Below are 12,446 nucleotides of genomic sequence, written 5' to 3' on the forward strand. Positions count from 1 at the left end.
CTGAACCATTTTGCTAAGCAACACTTAATTTGGACTTGTGTGAACTCCAGAGCCCGCCCACTGGCCCCCAGCCCCAGGGCACTAGGACATATTTAAGGATCCCCTTGTACCCTCACACTTTGTCCCAGTGGAAACTCCAGTCTTGCGTTTACAACTTGGTGAGTCCCTTTGCAGTCTCTTTTCAACTGTTGGTTTGTGGAGCATAGTGAACAGGGAGGATGACTAGACACTGCTGCTGTAACTATGGATATATTTCTTTAACAGTTTGAAGATGCTGAAGTTTTTTTTTTGCTTCTGTGATCAGCATATAGGACTTGTTGCTGGGAAAAGATGAAATCTGAGTGCAAGAAAATGAACAAATGGAGAGAAAGAGAAAAAGGGGAAAACTGATGATGGTGAACAGTTCAGGGTCTACAATATATGGACAGGTCATCTGGGTTCAGTGACACACACTCTGTAGATTAGGAAAGACTGAGGTTTAGGACGCAGGATTTGGATGCTTTGTGTGATGTGGCAGGCATGAAGTGCTAACCAGTAAGAGACAACCTGAGCAAGCATGTGACTGTCAGACAATGGTATACAGATGCAATTTTAGAGGTTTAAAAATATCAGAAACAAACACATTTTTTTCCCTAGGGAGAGATTTTAGAATGAAAAGAAGATAGAAAGTCCATGCACGGTTTTAGTAGTTCTGTAATAACATCATAGGCTCATTAGAGTTTTGATAAAACTGTCAGAAAGACTGCAGTGATGTCAGTACATTTTACTGCTTCATAAGTTTATTGCATATCACTTGGGCTGATCTCTATGAAAACCGTACACTAAACGCTTCTTCAGCCATTTCAATTGTACTTCAGATGTTAATTTGAATGAAGAAACCTGTATATAGGAAGTGATGGCACTTGAGATCCAGTCTGTGGCTAGAGATCCTGGAAACATCTGAGCATATGGTCTGGCTCCAAACAGAGGAGTCCTCTATGTGGCAACAGCTGAGGAGAGACCCAGGCTTCCACTGCCACTTGCCAAAAGAAACACCACCTCAGCTGTTAACTGGCTCCAGCTTAAGGATGAGCTACAGAACGGCTGCAGAGGCAGAGAGGGTTGACAAGGGTCCTAAGACTGAAAATAGACTGAGTGTGCAGGGGGCGGGGGTGTTGAGCCATGTCCCGTTTTGGCTCTTCTAGCAGCTGTAAGGCTCAGAGAGGAGATTAGAGCACTTAGAGGTGTCTTCGTGCTGAACATAGTGCCACATTTTAGTACTGCTTTGTTTTTTCATGTCAAATTATCGTTCTTGCAGACTTCCAATGGAAATCTTTCATATTGATATAAAATCATATAAATAACCATCTTGATCTTATATAATATATCAAATCCTTGTTATGATGTTATGATGTTATGGTATGGTATTATAAGAAACTATCTAATGTTCAGCATTTTGGTGTAAAACTTCAAATAGAAGCTCCTCATCCAGACAGAAAAAACTTTCTTATGAATAACTCAAGCTAAGATTTTTCCTATTTTTACCCTCCTCTCTTGTGCAGAAGGCCAACCTAGAAAAGACCAAACATGTGTGACGATGATGAGACCACCGCCCTTGTGTGCGACAATGGCTCTGGCCTGGTCAAGGCTGGATTTGCCGGTGATGATGCTCCCCGTGCTGTCTTCCCATCTATTGTTGGACGCCCACGTCACCAGGTATGAAAACTGAAAGACCCACTTTTGCAGTTACATCACATGCAGAGCATGTGCCAGTGTTGATCTGGAGTTCTGACATGTTCTGTCTTGTTTCTCAGGGTGTGATGGTGGGTATGGGTCAGAAGGACAGCTACGTGGGAGATGAGGCCCAGAGCAAGAGAGGTATCCTGACTCTGAAGTACCCCATTGAGCACGGCATCATCACCAACTGGGACGACATGGAGAAGGTGCACAGACAGTAATATTTCTACACAGTGAAAAAAAAAGAAAGGATGGTACAGTAATAGTCGTAGTAATAGTAGCTATATCATTAAAACTCATCCTTGTCACTGCTTCACAGATCTGGCACCACACCTTCTACAACGAGCTCCGTGTGGCCCCAGAGGAGCACCCCACCCTGCTGACTGAGGCTCCCCTGAACCCCAAGGCCAACAGAGAGAAGATGACCCAGATCATGTTTGAGACCTTCAACGTCCCTGCCATGTATGTGGCCATTCAGGCTGTGCTGTCTCTGTACGCCTCTGGTCGTACTACTGGTGAGTCTCAGGGATTTACTCTCCTCATTAACATTGCACACTATTGCACTCTATTTTGTTTCTGTGCCACCATCTCACAATTGGCTGCTATTTCTGGGCAGGTATTGTGCTGGACTCTGGTGATGGTGTGACCCACAATGTGCCTATCTATGAGGGTTATGCTCTGCCCCACGCCATCATGCGTCTGGATCTGGCCGGCCGTGACCTGACTGACTACCTGATGAAGATCCTGACTGAGCGTGGCTACTCCTTCGTGACCACTGGTAAGAAAAGCCCATCCAGCAGACCAGAGGTTTGTCTGGACTAGGGTATTTCATTTATCACTAGTGGAAGGAATACTGAATACCTATTTAAAGTAAATATATTACCTTATTTAAAGTACACATGTTCATTATACAGAATAACACTATTTGGTTGCACAGTATGCATCAATAAGAGTATTGCATGAATGGAGAGGTGCATTATGGGTGTATTTAGATCCATATAATACACCAGTAGAGTGTTGCCATGTGACACTGGTGGGCTAACCTGAAATTCCCTCCCTCCAGCTGAACGTGAGATCGTGCGTGACATCAAGGAGAAGCTGTGTTATGTTGCTCTGGACTTTGAGAACGAGATGGCCACCGCTGCCTCCTCCTCCTCTCTGGAGAAGAGCTACGAGCTGCCCGACGGTCAGGTCATCACCATTGGCAACGAGCGTTTCCGCTGCCCCGAGACCCTTTTCCAGCCTTCTTTCATCGGTAAGTCCCAACAGACAACCAGACACTCAGCTGATACTGTTTTATGAATGACTTTTTATTTTTATGTAGATTTTTTATATTTCTTTAATTGTATATCTCTTTATATCCTTCTTCTTCTTATGTTTAATTTTTATTTTCTTCCTCTCACCTGCTCAGGTATGGAGTCTGCTGGTATCCATGAGACTGCCTATAACAGCATCATGAAGTGTGACATTGACATCCGTAAGGACCTGTATGCTAACAACGTGCTGTCTGGTGGTACCACCATGTACCCTGGTATTGCTGACCGTATGCAGAAGGAGATCACCGCCCTGGCCCCCAGCACCATGAAGATTAAGGTGAGCTCTTACATATCAGAACTGACTGGTTAAATCCATTTAAATATACTGTAAAATGTACTTTTATCAACCTGTACCTCTGCTTCTCCTATCTTTCCCTGCAGATCATTGCTCCCCCTGAGAGGAAATACTCTGTCTGGATTGGTGGCTCCATCCTGGCCTCTCTGTCTACCTTCCAGCAGATGTGGATCAGCAAGCAGGAGTACGATGAGGCTGGCCCCTCCATTGTGCACAGAAAGTGCTTCTAAAACTCCAACCAGCACCAAAGATCCCCACACCAATCACACCAACTTTATTTCCATATCTGTATTTCTACTGTGCCTTTTGCTGTATATACATGTATTGTTGTAATAAAAATAGTTGCTTTTAACAATAACTGTGTGCGTGTTGGAGTCTGTCACAACCTACACATAGCAAATATATATATGCAATAAGAGGGTCTTACTTAAGAATATTTATATTTTCTATTCAACTTCACTATCCAATTTATTACTGTGAACAAAATATGGCTTGAAGCCAGGCATTAGACACACAAGCCTATTTAGCCTTGTGTGTGTATTGTGCCTAATACTGATATTTCCCTAGCAGTGAATAAAGTATTCAGTAACTACAAGAAATTGTATCTATTGCCATCTGAAATCTAAAGTTAGTTATTTTCAACTCAAAAGCTCATATCTACTATCTTTCACATGTTACCTGAATGCATCACTTCCACTTCCTGTGTCACAGGTGATATAGATGAGTGTAATGAAGCCTGCCACTTTTAGTCCGTGGTGATTGTGCCCAGTGAGCTGCAGAGATCTGATTGTACATTTTTGCTATTTTTTTTTAGTGATTTTTAAATCATGAAGGTTACAGACGATAATGTGATTCAGTTTCACCTACAAGTCCTGTATGGGATAAATGTGAAAAGCTTTGAGAAGAAAAAGGCAAGAGTGTTCATCAGTGGTGTAAAGGTCTTTGGTGTTCCTCTAGAAAATCTAGCCAGGAGATATATTCCTGAGTTTGGCCTCATACCTTGGTGAGTAGAAACAGCAGGATTGGAAGGGATAAAGGTTAGAGATAAACCACTGATCTGGACATATATTATGTCTCAGCTTTTTGGTAGATGCTTCTTCATTTCTTCTGGACCGTGCTGGGACTGTAGGCCTGTTCAGAAAGCCAGGCTCTCTTCCTCGCATTAAGAACCTCAGGGTAAGATTGTGACATTTGTTTTACCTCAACTGGAGCAACAGTGCTATCTTGTGGTTTGTAGCACCTCTGTTTCTGTTTTCAGACCAAGCTGAATAATGGAGAGTGGTGTTTCTCCACAGCCTTCCCCTATGATGTTGCCACTCTCATCAAGCAGTTTTGCAGAGAACTACCAGACCCGCTGTTTCCCTCTGAGCTCCATGCAGCTCTACTCAAGGCCCAGTCATTGTCTTGTGTGCAGGACAGGATGTCAGCCCTCCAACTGCTGTCCTGTCTCCTACCTGCCAGAAACTCTTCCTGTCTGCATTACCTGTTTGACTTCCTCTTCAAAGTCTCCCAGAGGTATTACTGTAGGGGAATCAAATCCTAATGAGCACAGGCAAGTCAGCAGTAGAGTGTGTGTCCTTTATTGTGGACTGGGACAGATGAGAGTAAGTCTTTGATTTGATTTGCAGGTGGCTCACAGGATAACAGAAGCTGATGTTTACTTAATTTCTCACGTGTTTCTTTTCATTCTATGTGCTACTGTAAGATGTGGTGAAAATTTGATGACCAGTTCCAACCTGGCTACCGTCTTCGCTCCGTGTCTTTTACCTCCTCCAAACAAATCGGAGATGACTGAAGGACGATTTGAGCTCAGGGTTCTTCTTCTGCGCACCTTCATTGAGAACCCTCATTTATTTGGTTATAAACAAATCATTCTATGTTGATTTTAATTACATATGTTTGTGCGGACAGGATATCTATGTTTTGATCTTCATTATATTTACAGGTGTGATTCCTAAGGCTGTAATGGACAGCATGGAATTTCTGAAGAAGTTCCAGTTTCCAAAAACCACACTTCCAAAAAGAAAGAGACACAGTTTCAAAGGTAAAACCTGCTCAAATTATTTTTAGTTATTGTAGTTGTCGTCATCACAAATAAGTGTAAATGCAAATGAAAAATGTAATTTAGCAACAACAGTGTATGACACAAATAGAAATGTGTCAACCTCCTGTGTGGGCTTCATTTTCTAAAATACATTTAGTGATGCAAACTGTTAAAAGTGTGCCCTGGATTCAGCGGAGGTCAAAGGTCACACCACTTCTAGTCACTGAGTACCAGGGATCCATATCAGGACAAAGACCAACCCTAAGGAGATGCCCTGCTCTGGAGACCTTCCCCAATATCCTGATGTTTAGGGCCTGTTTGCCTTGTTTAGGTAAGTATAATATGAACTAAGACACGCTGATGCTCATTTTCCATTTTGGACAAATTGTAATTGTAGTAAAATTGTTTATAGATCAAAGTGTCAGACCTGAAATAGGTGTAATGGATGGTTCCAGTCCTGTTGGCAAAGAGACACTGCAAGACAGACTGCAAAGGTAAACTATGAAAGTACAGTACAATCAAGTAAAACATTAGATGTCAAAGATGGGCGACTCTTAAGTTTGTGATTCCTACAAAATGTAAAATCTGACATCGTCTTTCTGTGGGAACTATTTGAAAACTTTGCAGTGGGAATGTATTTTTGTGTATATTTGAATAATTTAGCAGTTTTAAAACCGTATTGTTGACAATTTCTTTAAAAACTACAAAATTCCCAAAATAATACACCCGAGCTGAAGCGTTTCCATGTGTGTGTCATGTCCCATTTTGTTTGCAGGGATCTGCATTTAGGTCAGTTTTGTAGAGTCACCACAGGCCTGGATGCAGACACCTCTCCTGTCCTCACTGCTGTGGGTAAACTGCAGCTCACACCTTGGAGGAGACACTCTTCACTATACGTTTTAAATACAACATTTTAGGATCTGATCTTTATTAGGCCATTTTATATTCTTACATGTTCTGTTGGATAAACTCAGATTTTAACTTCATACATTTAAATAAATGTATACTTGGCTTTTATTTTACTAGACTGTTGTTTGGATACATCTTTCTACGGTCATTGAATATTTTTTCTCAAATGTAACTTTTACCTTTTAACATGTTGTAACTTAGCACACAAGTAGTGACACACAAAAATATCTAGACTACTAATGTTGACACAAGTAGTGACACAAAAATATCTAGACTACTAATGTTGACACAAGTAGTGACACACAAAAATATCTAGACTACTAATGTTGACAATCAACCTGAAAGGACAAAAAGTCTAATTTGTGTCTTGTGATTTCTGATTTATTCATTTAATATTGGGTCAGCACCAACAGAGAGCAGTTCAATAACCACCTAGTGTAAATGGCTACAGAGAAATTGGTGTGTGCGTGTGCATGTGCGCGTGTGTGCGTGAGAGAGTGTAATTAGCCCTCTGACAAACCAAGAAAAAAAAAACGGGGGATTTTGGTCTCCTAGCAACTGCATCTGAGCCGTCAAGCGAGACGTATAGCTGTAACGTTGCGTAACAGATAGCGGTGATAATGCCGGAAATAAAATGTTTTTTCTTTGAAAATAAAATAGGTCATGAAGCAAATCGTTGAAACCAAGCTTTCTAGTTCTTCACAAATTTAATTTAACTTGCGTCAGACTGACTTTGGGTGAAACCTGGCGCACAATCTGTTTTAAAATGCTTTCCAAAGCGACCTTTTATTTTGACAACCGGAGATGGACATTTTCGTCTTTGTGGCTAACTTGACAGACACTTCGAGCAGCAGGCAGGTGCCTCCATCAGCGCAGACGGTGAGAAAAATCACTCAGAAATCCTTTATTTTGATTATTCCTTTCCCCTGAATATAGTCAGGTATCATATGAAATAAAATGCCATTAAATTCAGCTTTCATTGGCTACGACGTTTTTCTGTTTCATGTTGGCTATTTATAGACTTATTGGCTCTGTTTACAGAGTGCGTGGCGCACACAGGCTATTTACTAACAATACCTTTTTATGGTTTCTGGTTGGCACACTGACATAACATTAAACCTTCCTGTGCAATCATCTTTTTCCGTTTTATGGCCCTTGCAGTTTTGTTTGCAAATGAGAACACGCTGTTTTCTTCTCTGCAGATGACAGAAATGGGCTCCGTGGTGCGGTTGTCGTTACTCGGCCTCCTCCTTTGCCTTCAGCTCGACAGGGCTCCGGCCCGCAGCCCCCGCACGGCCGACCAGGTGTCCGAAGCCGAGATCCAGCGGCTCCTGCACGGCGTCATGGAGCAGCTGGGCATCGCTCGGCCGAGGGTGGAGTATCCCGCACATCAGGCCACCAACATCGTCGGCCCTCAGAGCATCCAGGGTGAGTGCGCCCAGATATTATTTCTAAATAGTGTCGAGTCTAAGGAACCAAGAAACCATGTTTTCTTCTACTTCATCCTGTTCTTCCTAACTTTTCCTGTGATGCTCATCAGCACTGATGATGGTCAATAGAGAAGTCAGCTGATCAGCATTTGGTCTTTATTTTTTTAATTGTTCATTATTAGATGCTGGTTTCAGGTCCTACACTGGGACCCAACATTGACCCTTTATTATTTTTTGTTAATCTTCCTCAATACAGTGTACTTGAACACTTGTTTTTGTTTATAATGTGTTAAACCTATTTTTTAATATGGAAATGTGTGGTGTGTGTGTCTGGTTTGATTACTTTTCAGGGCAAGTTTCTCACATCCTACATGAGCTCCAATTACTTATTTTTCCCCAGACACATTTAAATGTTGAAGTAATATTATCAATGTAATTGCTTTTCAGTGATTATGAAGAGGTACTGGTGTAAATTTAATGTAGATTACATTAAATGTTTGGCTAATAATTTGAAATACTATTGTTATATGGGAAATAAATTCTTAATTGACTGCCTGTTAATATTACTGTGATTAAGCTTGTCCTCTAGCTGGTAGTGGCGTTTCAGGTTTTTCTGGGGTTATTGTAGTGCTCGTCTTTCTCCACAAGGTGGTGCTCATGAGGGCCTGCAGCACCTCGGCCCCTATGGGAACATCCCCAACATTGTGGCTGAGCTGACAGGTGATAATGTCCCCAAAGACTTCAGTGATGATCACGGCTACCCAGACCCTCCAAACCCCTGCCCCCTTGGAAAGACAGGTAGATACAAAATTTTATTCTAAGCATATTCTAAAACCAGCAGGGTAAAGTTAATCACTTCCAATATACCTGACATTTTAAATTCACTGAAATCAGGGCAGATGTTACTGTTTAGGACCTTATGATACTATACCTTCCATCGGTCACTCTTTGATTTACATTTGGCTGTTTCCAGGAAACAGGTAACATGCTTAATGAATGTCTCTCTCGTCTGTGTCACCTCACATTTTAAAGCAGCAGACGGGTGTTTGGAAAACGCTCCGGACACAGCCGAGTTCAGCAGAGAGTTTCAGAAACACCAGCACCTGTTTGACCCAGAGCATGACTACCCTGCGCTGGCGAAGTGGGTGAGTGGGTATATAAAATGTGACAAATGCTCAGAGAGCTTGAAATTATTGATTTTGTCTTAGCAATAGTCCAAAATATAGAGGCATTTGTTTTACAGTTATATGAAACAGAAAAACAGCATTTCCTTCATATTTTTAAAGTTGAAACAAGCAAATGTTAAAATATTTGGTTATCAAACTTGTCAATAAAGACCATACATAAATACTTTAACACAGAGTTCTCCATTTTTTTAAACTGGCAAATCACATAAGTTCTCAGTAAATGCTTACAGACAACACAGCAGGTGTACACGTACGCTGTAAGATACATATGGCATCATTCCTCATGGTTCAATATTACGGTTTTTACAGTGCATTCATTTAGCAGATACTTTTGTGAAGCTGTAGCAGAAAGATCAGAATTTATTCTAGTTTCATCTGCAAACATCTGAAATGTTCTCATCAGATCTTCTGTGTATTGGGAACAACCAACCAAGTGGTCCCAGCTTTGGGTTCTTGTGGTCTACCCAGGGTGGTAACTGCTTGAAAATAAGACTTTTGTCATTTAAAAGATCAAACCAAACTAGTTTTTAATTTGCATTGGTTTATGCTGCAGCTTCTTTCTTGGTAGGCCTGACTTGAAGTCTTCATTTTGAGTTTTTACTCCCTGAAAAAGGCATTCAGATAATTTGTTGATAGTAATTTAGGAACAAAGAGAGTGGCGGTGAAACAATGGATACACGATTTTATGTCTGAAAACAGTTTTTTCTGCATTTCCTCTCAGAACAAGGAGCTTTTGTACCAAAAACTGAAGGGTGGACCAAAAAGAAGAAAAAGGGTATAGTGTTTTTCCCTTTTCCTGTGTAGAATTATGTCTGAGAAACCACATCATCAGCACTGATATTTACCCCTGAAGGGAGTGATGTACTCTTAAACCCACTGATTTAGATGTGAAGTGATATTTTCTGAACAAGCTAGCAGACCCACTTCTTTGCTTTTTTTGGATGCAATCTTGTATTCTCATGTATATTCATATTTTCCTCTTTGGTCAGATGTTTAACTGTCATATACATGTTTGCAGTATGTATACTCAGATTTCCGTTTCCATGTCTGCAGAGTGTCAACCCATATTTAATGGGCCAGAGGCTGGACAATGTGGTTGCCAAGAAATCTGTTCCTCACTTCTCTGAGGAAGAGGAGGAGGAGGAGGAGGAGGCACCGACCAACTCTGCCGCTGGCCAACCCACAACCTAAACTCCTGCACCTGCAACCTATGCTGTAATATCAAAGTATAGTCTCACATTCAAGTTTTTCACATGACATATTTGAGCATTTTGATAAAGCAAACAGACTGTGACTTCAGTACAAGTACTGTAAAATAAGAAAAAAAAAGTGGTTTCATTTTATTCTACTTGTAACGTGTATTCATTGGCCCGGACCTCCTTCACTGTTTGGGATAACACAATGTATATTTTAAAACTGCTGATGTTGTTGTCTCTTAACTGTTTAACATATAGGCATTACAAGTACAGTACCAGCAATAATGGAGTCTCCTCCATCCTCCACCTTTCTGACCAACACCAGAGAAAACTGAGAAACACACATAAAAAAATGTTTCCAATAATTATCTTGTAATCAGCTGCTCTGAAAACACATCACCATATCTTTGAAGGCTAAGGCTTACCCTCATTTTAAAGCATGTACAGTAGTCACATTACTTGAGTTGTACATTCAACCCAAAATAGCAGACCATATGGTGTTAAATCCATGACTGTATTATAATAAGTTATAAGTATATATATTGATTTGGAGGCTTGTTGGATCAAAAAGTCATTACTCATGTTTGTACAGATATTCATTTACTGAGACTCTTGCTCTTTCATTTTTGTATATCTTGGTATGAAGTTAATCACCTGTTTCTCGAAGCAAAGATTGATTACAGACCATATTATTATTATCGTGTCTATTAAATTCCTATAGCGCAATAACATGAGTCTCCAGAGGAAACAGTGAATGTGTCTTGGCTCGTTTCATCTTGCGAAATATGTTTGTGTTGTGATTTTTGCTCAAATAAACGGTTTATCTGCATTGACAAAGTTTGGAGGAGGATTGTTTTCTTTTCAGACAGATAAGTGAGGATGAAAATTTGGGGGCGTGTTTTGCTGAAGCTCTGAAACTCAACATAGTTTAGAAAATCGTCTCACTGTGTCGGTCATAAACCACAGAGGACGCAACAGCTGAAGACAAAACATCGCCTCTAAAACTTTGACGGCCTCCTCAAATAAACATCAGGTTTGTTAAAGTGATATATTTTTTGGACACAAACTGAATGTGCACCGTTTGTTTTAAATGTGCGTAAAATACTGATTTGTGGTTTATTTCCTTTCAGTTACGATGATGATGATGATGAAACCATCAGTATTGATCGGTGCAGCAGCTCTGATGCTTCTGCTCAGCCCACTGAGAAGTACGGACGCTGCGACCTTTCAAAGCGCGTTACCGCATTTAAACAAATACAACCCCAATGACTCGGAGAGATGTCTACAGCCACTGGTCGGTGGCTTGATTTCACGCGGGCCGGGACCCGTACCCACAACCGATGAGGTGCTCGAGTCCAGTCAGGAGGCGCTGCACGTCACGGAGCGTCGGTACCTGCGACTGGACTGGTGCAAGACGCAGCCGCTCAAACAGACCATCCGCGAGGAGGGCTGCCTGAGCCGCACCATCATCAACCGGTTTTGCTATGGACAGTGCAACTCCTTTTACATCCCCAGGCATATTTACCAGGACGGAAACGCCTTTAATTCCTGCTCTGCGTGCAAACCAAAAACCTTCACCACTGTCACGTACACTCTCCTGTGCCCGGGACAGACGCCCAGCACCAGGAAGAAACGCGTCCAGCGAGTAAAGCAGTGCCGCTGCACAACGATAGATACGGATTAGACGCAAACGAGCACATCCCGCTTCTCCCCCATCGGAGGAAAAGTGCAACTTTGCGAGAAGCAAATGGAAAATGTATTTTTAAAGGACACGGAATAAACAACTGAAACATGAAGTCTAAGAACTTCTTGTCGCTTTTTGTCGCTGCAAAGACAATATCCAGCAATTCTTCACAACTTTGGTTCCAGGACAAGGTGGATGTTCCTTTAAGGCGACATTTTGAGCTGCAAATAATTATCAAGTATTGCATTAACTTGCCCGTCATCGCTCCAGAAAGTCGTTTTATTTCTGTTAGCACATTTACTGGACTTTGCCACAGCTTTGGGGTTTAGTTTAGGTCACTGGTGACACTGAGTGTCAGTGAATGTGGGTGTGAGTTGAAAGCTGCCTGGTTCATAACAATTCATGTCATATTGGTTGCAGAAATGCAGGTTAATGGATGTGGAAAACTCATCAGGAAGAGGAAGCTTGTTCAGAGGAACTGGATTGTTTTTTCCACTGTGTGGGACTAAAGCTGAAGGCTGCCATGATATATTTTTCACGTCCTGCATCTAAAAGCCACTTCATTTTATGTGTAGTATTTGTGTATCATGTATTGTACAAATGCTGTAAATAAAGTTTTTAAGCTATGAAATTCAGTTTTTCTGATCAGTGAATTTATTTATTGTAACT

At 41.3% G+C, this 12,446-nt stretch overlaps 4 protein-coding genes across 5 annotated transcripts; all 4 read left to right on the forward strand.

Annotated features, from left to right (window-relative positions):
- actc1a (actin alpha cardiac muscle 1a) lies at window positions 1-3,600 on the forward strand. The gene is made up of 8 exons (XM_026319554.1): window positions 1-158; window positions 1,542-1,695; window positions 1,794-1,922; window positions 2,036-2,231; window positions 2,333-2,494; window positions 2,780-2,971; window positions 3,128-3,309; window positions 3,414-3,600. The coding sequence occupies exons 2-8, from the start codon at window positions 1,567-1,569 to the stop codon at window positions 3,555-3,557; spliced, it is 1,134 nt and encodes a 377-aa protein (XP_026175339.1). The 5' UTR covers window positions 1-158; window positions 1,542-1,566; the 3' UTR covers window positions 3,558-3,600.
- Window positions 3,601-3,931: 331 nt separating this feature from the next.
- On the forward strand, window positions 3,932-6,417 carry LOC113137691 (rho GTPase-activating protein 11A-like). The gene is made up of 8 exons (XM_026319553.1): window positions 3,932-4,330; window positions 4,407-4,503; window positions 4,586-4,842; window positions 5,033-5,184; window positions 5,273-5,371; window positions 5,529-5,702; window positions 5,784-5,865; window positions 6,147-6,417. The coding sequence occupies exons 1-8, from the start codon at window positions 4,155-4,157 to the stop codon at window positions 6,286-6,288; spliced, it is 1,179 nt and encodes a 392-aa protein (XP_026175338.1). The 5' UTR covers window positions 3,932-4,154; the 3' UTR covers window positions 6,289-6,417.
- A 283-nt stretch (window positions 6,418-6,700) lies between these two features.
- On the forward strand, window positions 6,701-10,924 carry scg5 (secretogranin V). 2 transcript variants are annotated; one of them, XM_026319556.2, is made up of 6 exons: window positions 6,701-7,159; window positions 7,483-7,708; window positions 8,359-8,508; window positions 8,743-8,855; window positions 9,619-9,672; window positions 9,951-10,924. In XM_026319556.2, the coding sequence occupies exons 1-6, from the start codon at window positions 7,085-7,087 to the stop codon at window positions 10,086-10,088; spliced, it is 756 nt and encodes a 251-aa protein (XP_026175341.1). In that variant the 5' UTR covers window positions 6,701-7,084; the 3' UTR covers window positions 10,089-10,924. The 2 variants fall into 2 exon arrangements, with proteins under 2 accessions (XP_026175341.1, XP_026175342.1); XM_026319557.2 differs by having other exon boundaries at window positions 8,746-8,855.
- Window positions 10,925-11,022: 98 nt separating this feature from the next.
- grem1a (gremlin 1a, DAN family BMP antagonist) lies at window positions 11,023-12,412 on the forward strand. The gene is made up of 2 exons (XM_026319559.2): window positions 11,023-11,126; window positions 11,224-12,412. Exon 2 carries the CDS (start codon window positions 11,229-11,231, stop codon window positions 11,775-11,777), a length of 549 nt encoding a protein of 182 aa, XP_026175344.1. The 5' UTR covers window positions 11,023-11,126; window positions 11,224-11,228; the 3' UTR covers window positions 11,778-12,412.
- Window positions 12,413-12,446: the final 34 nt, after the last annotated feature.

This window comes from Mastacembelus armatus, chromosome 24 (assembly GCF_900324485.2).
Source record: "Mastacembelus armatus chromosome 24, fMasArm1.2, whole genome shotgun sequence".
NCBI classification, from domain to species: domain Eukaryota; kingdom Metazoa; phylum Chordata; class Actinopteri; order Synbranchiformes; family Mastacembelidae; genus Mastacembelus; species Mastacembelus armatus.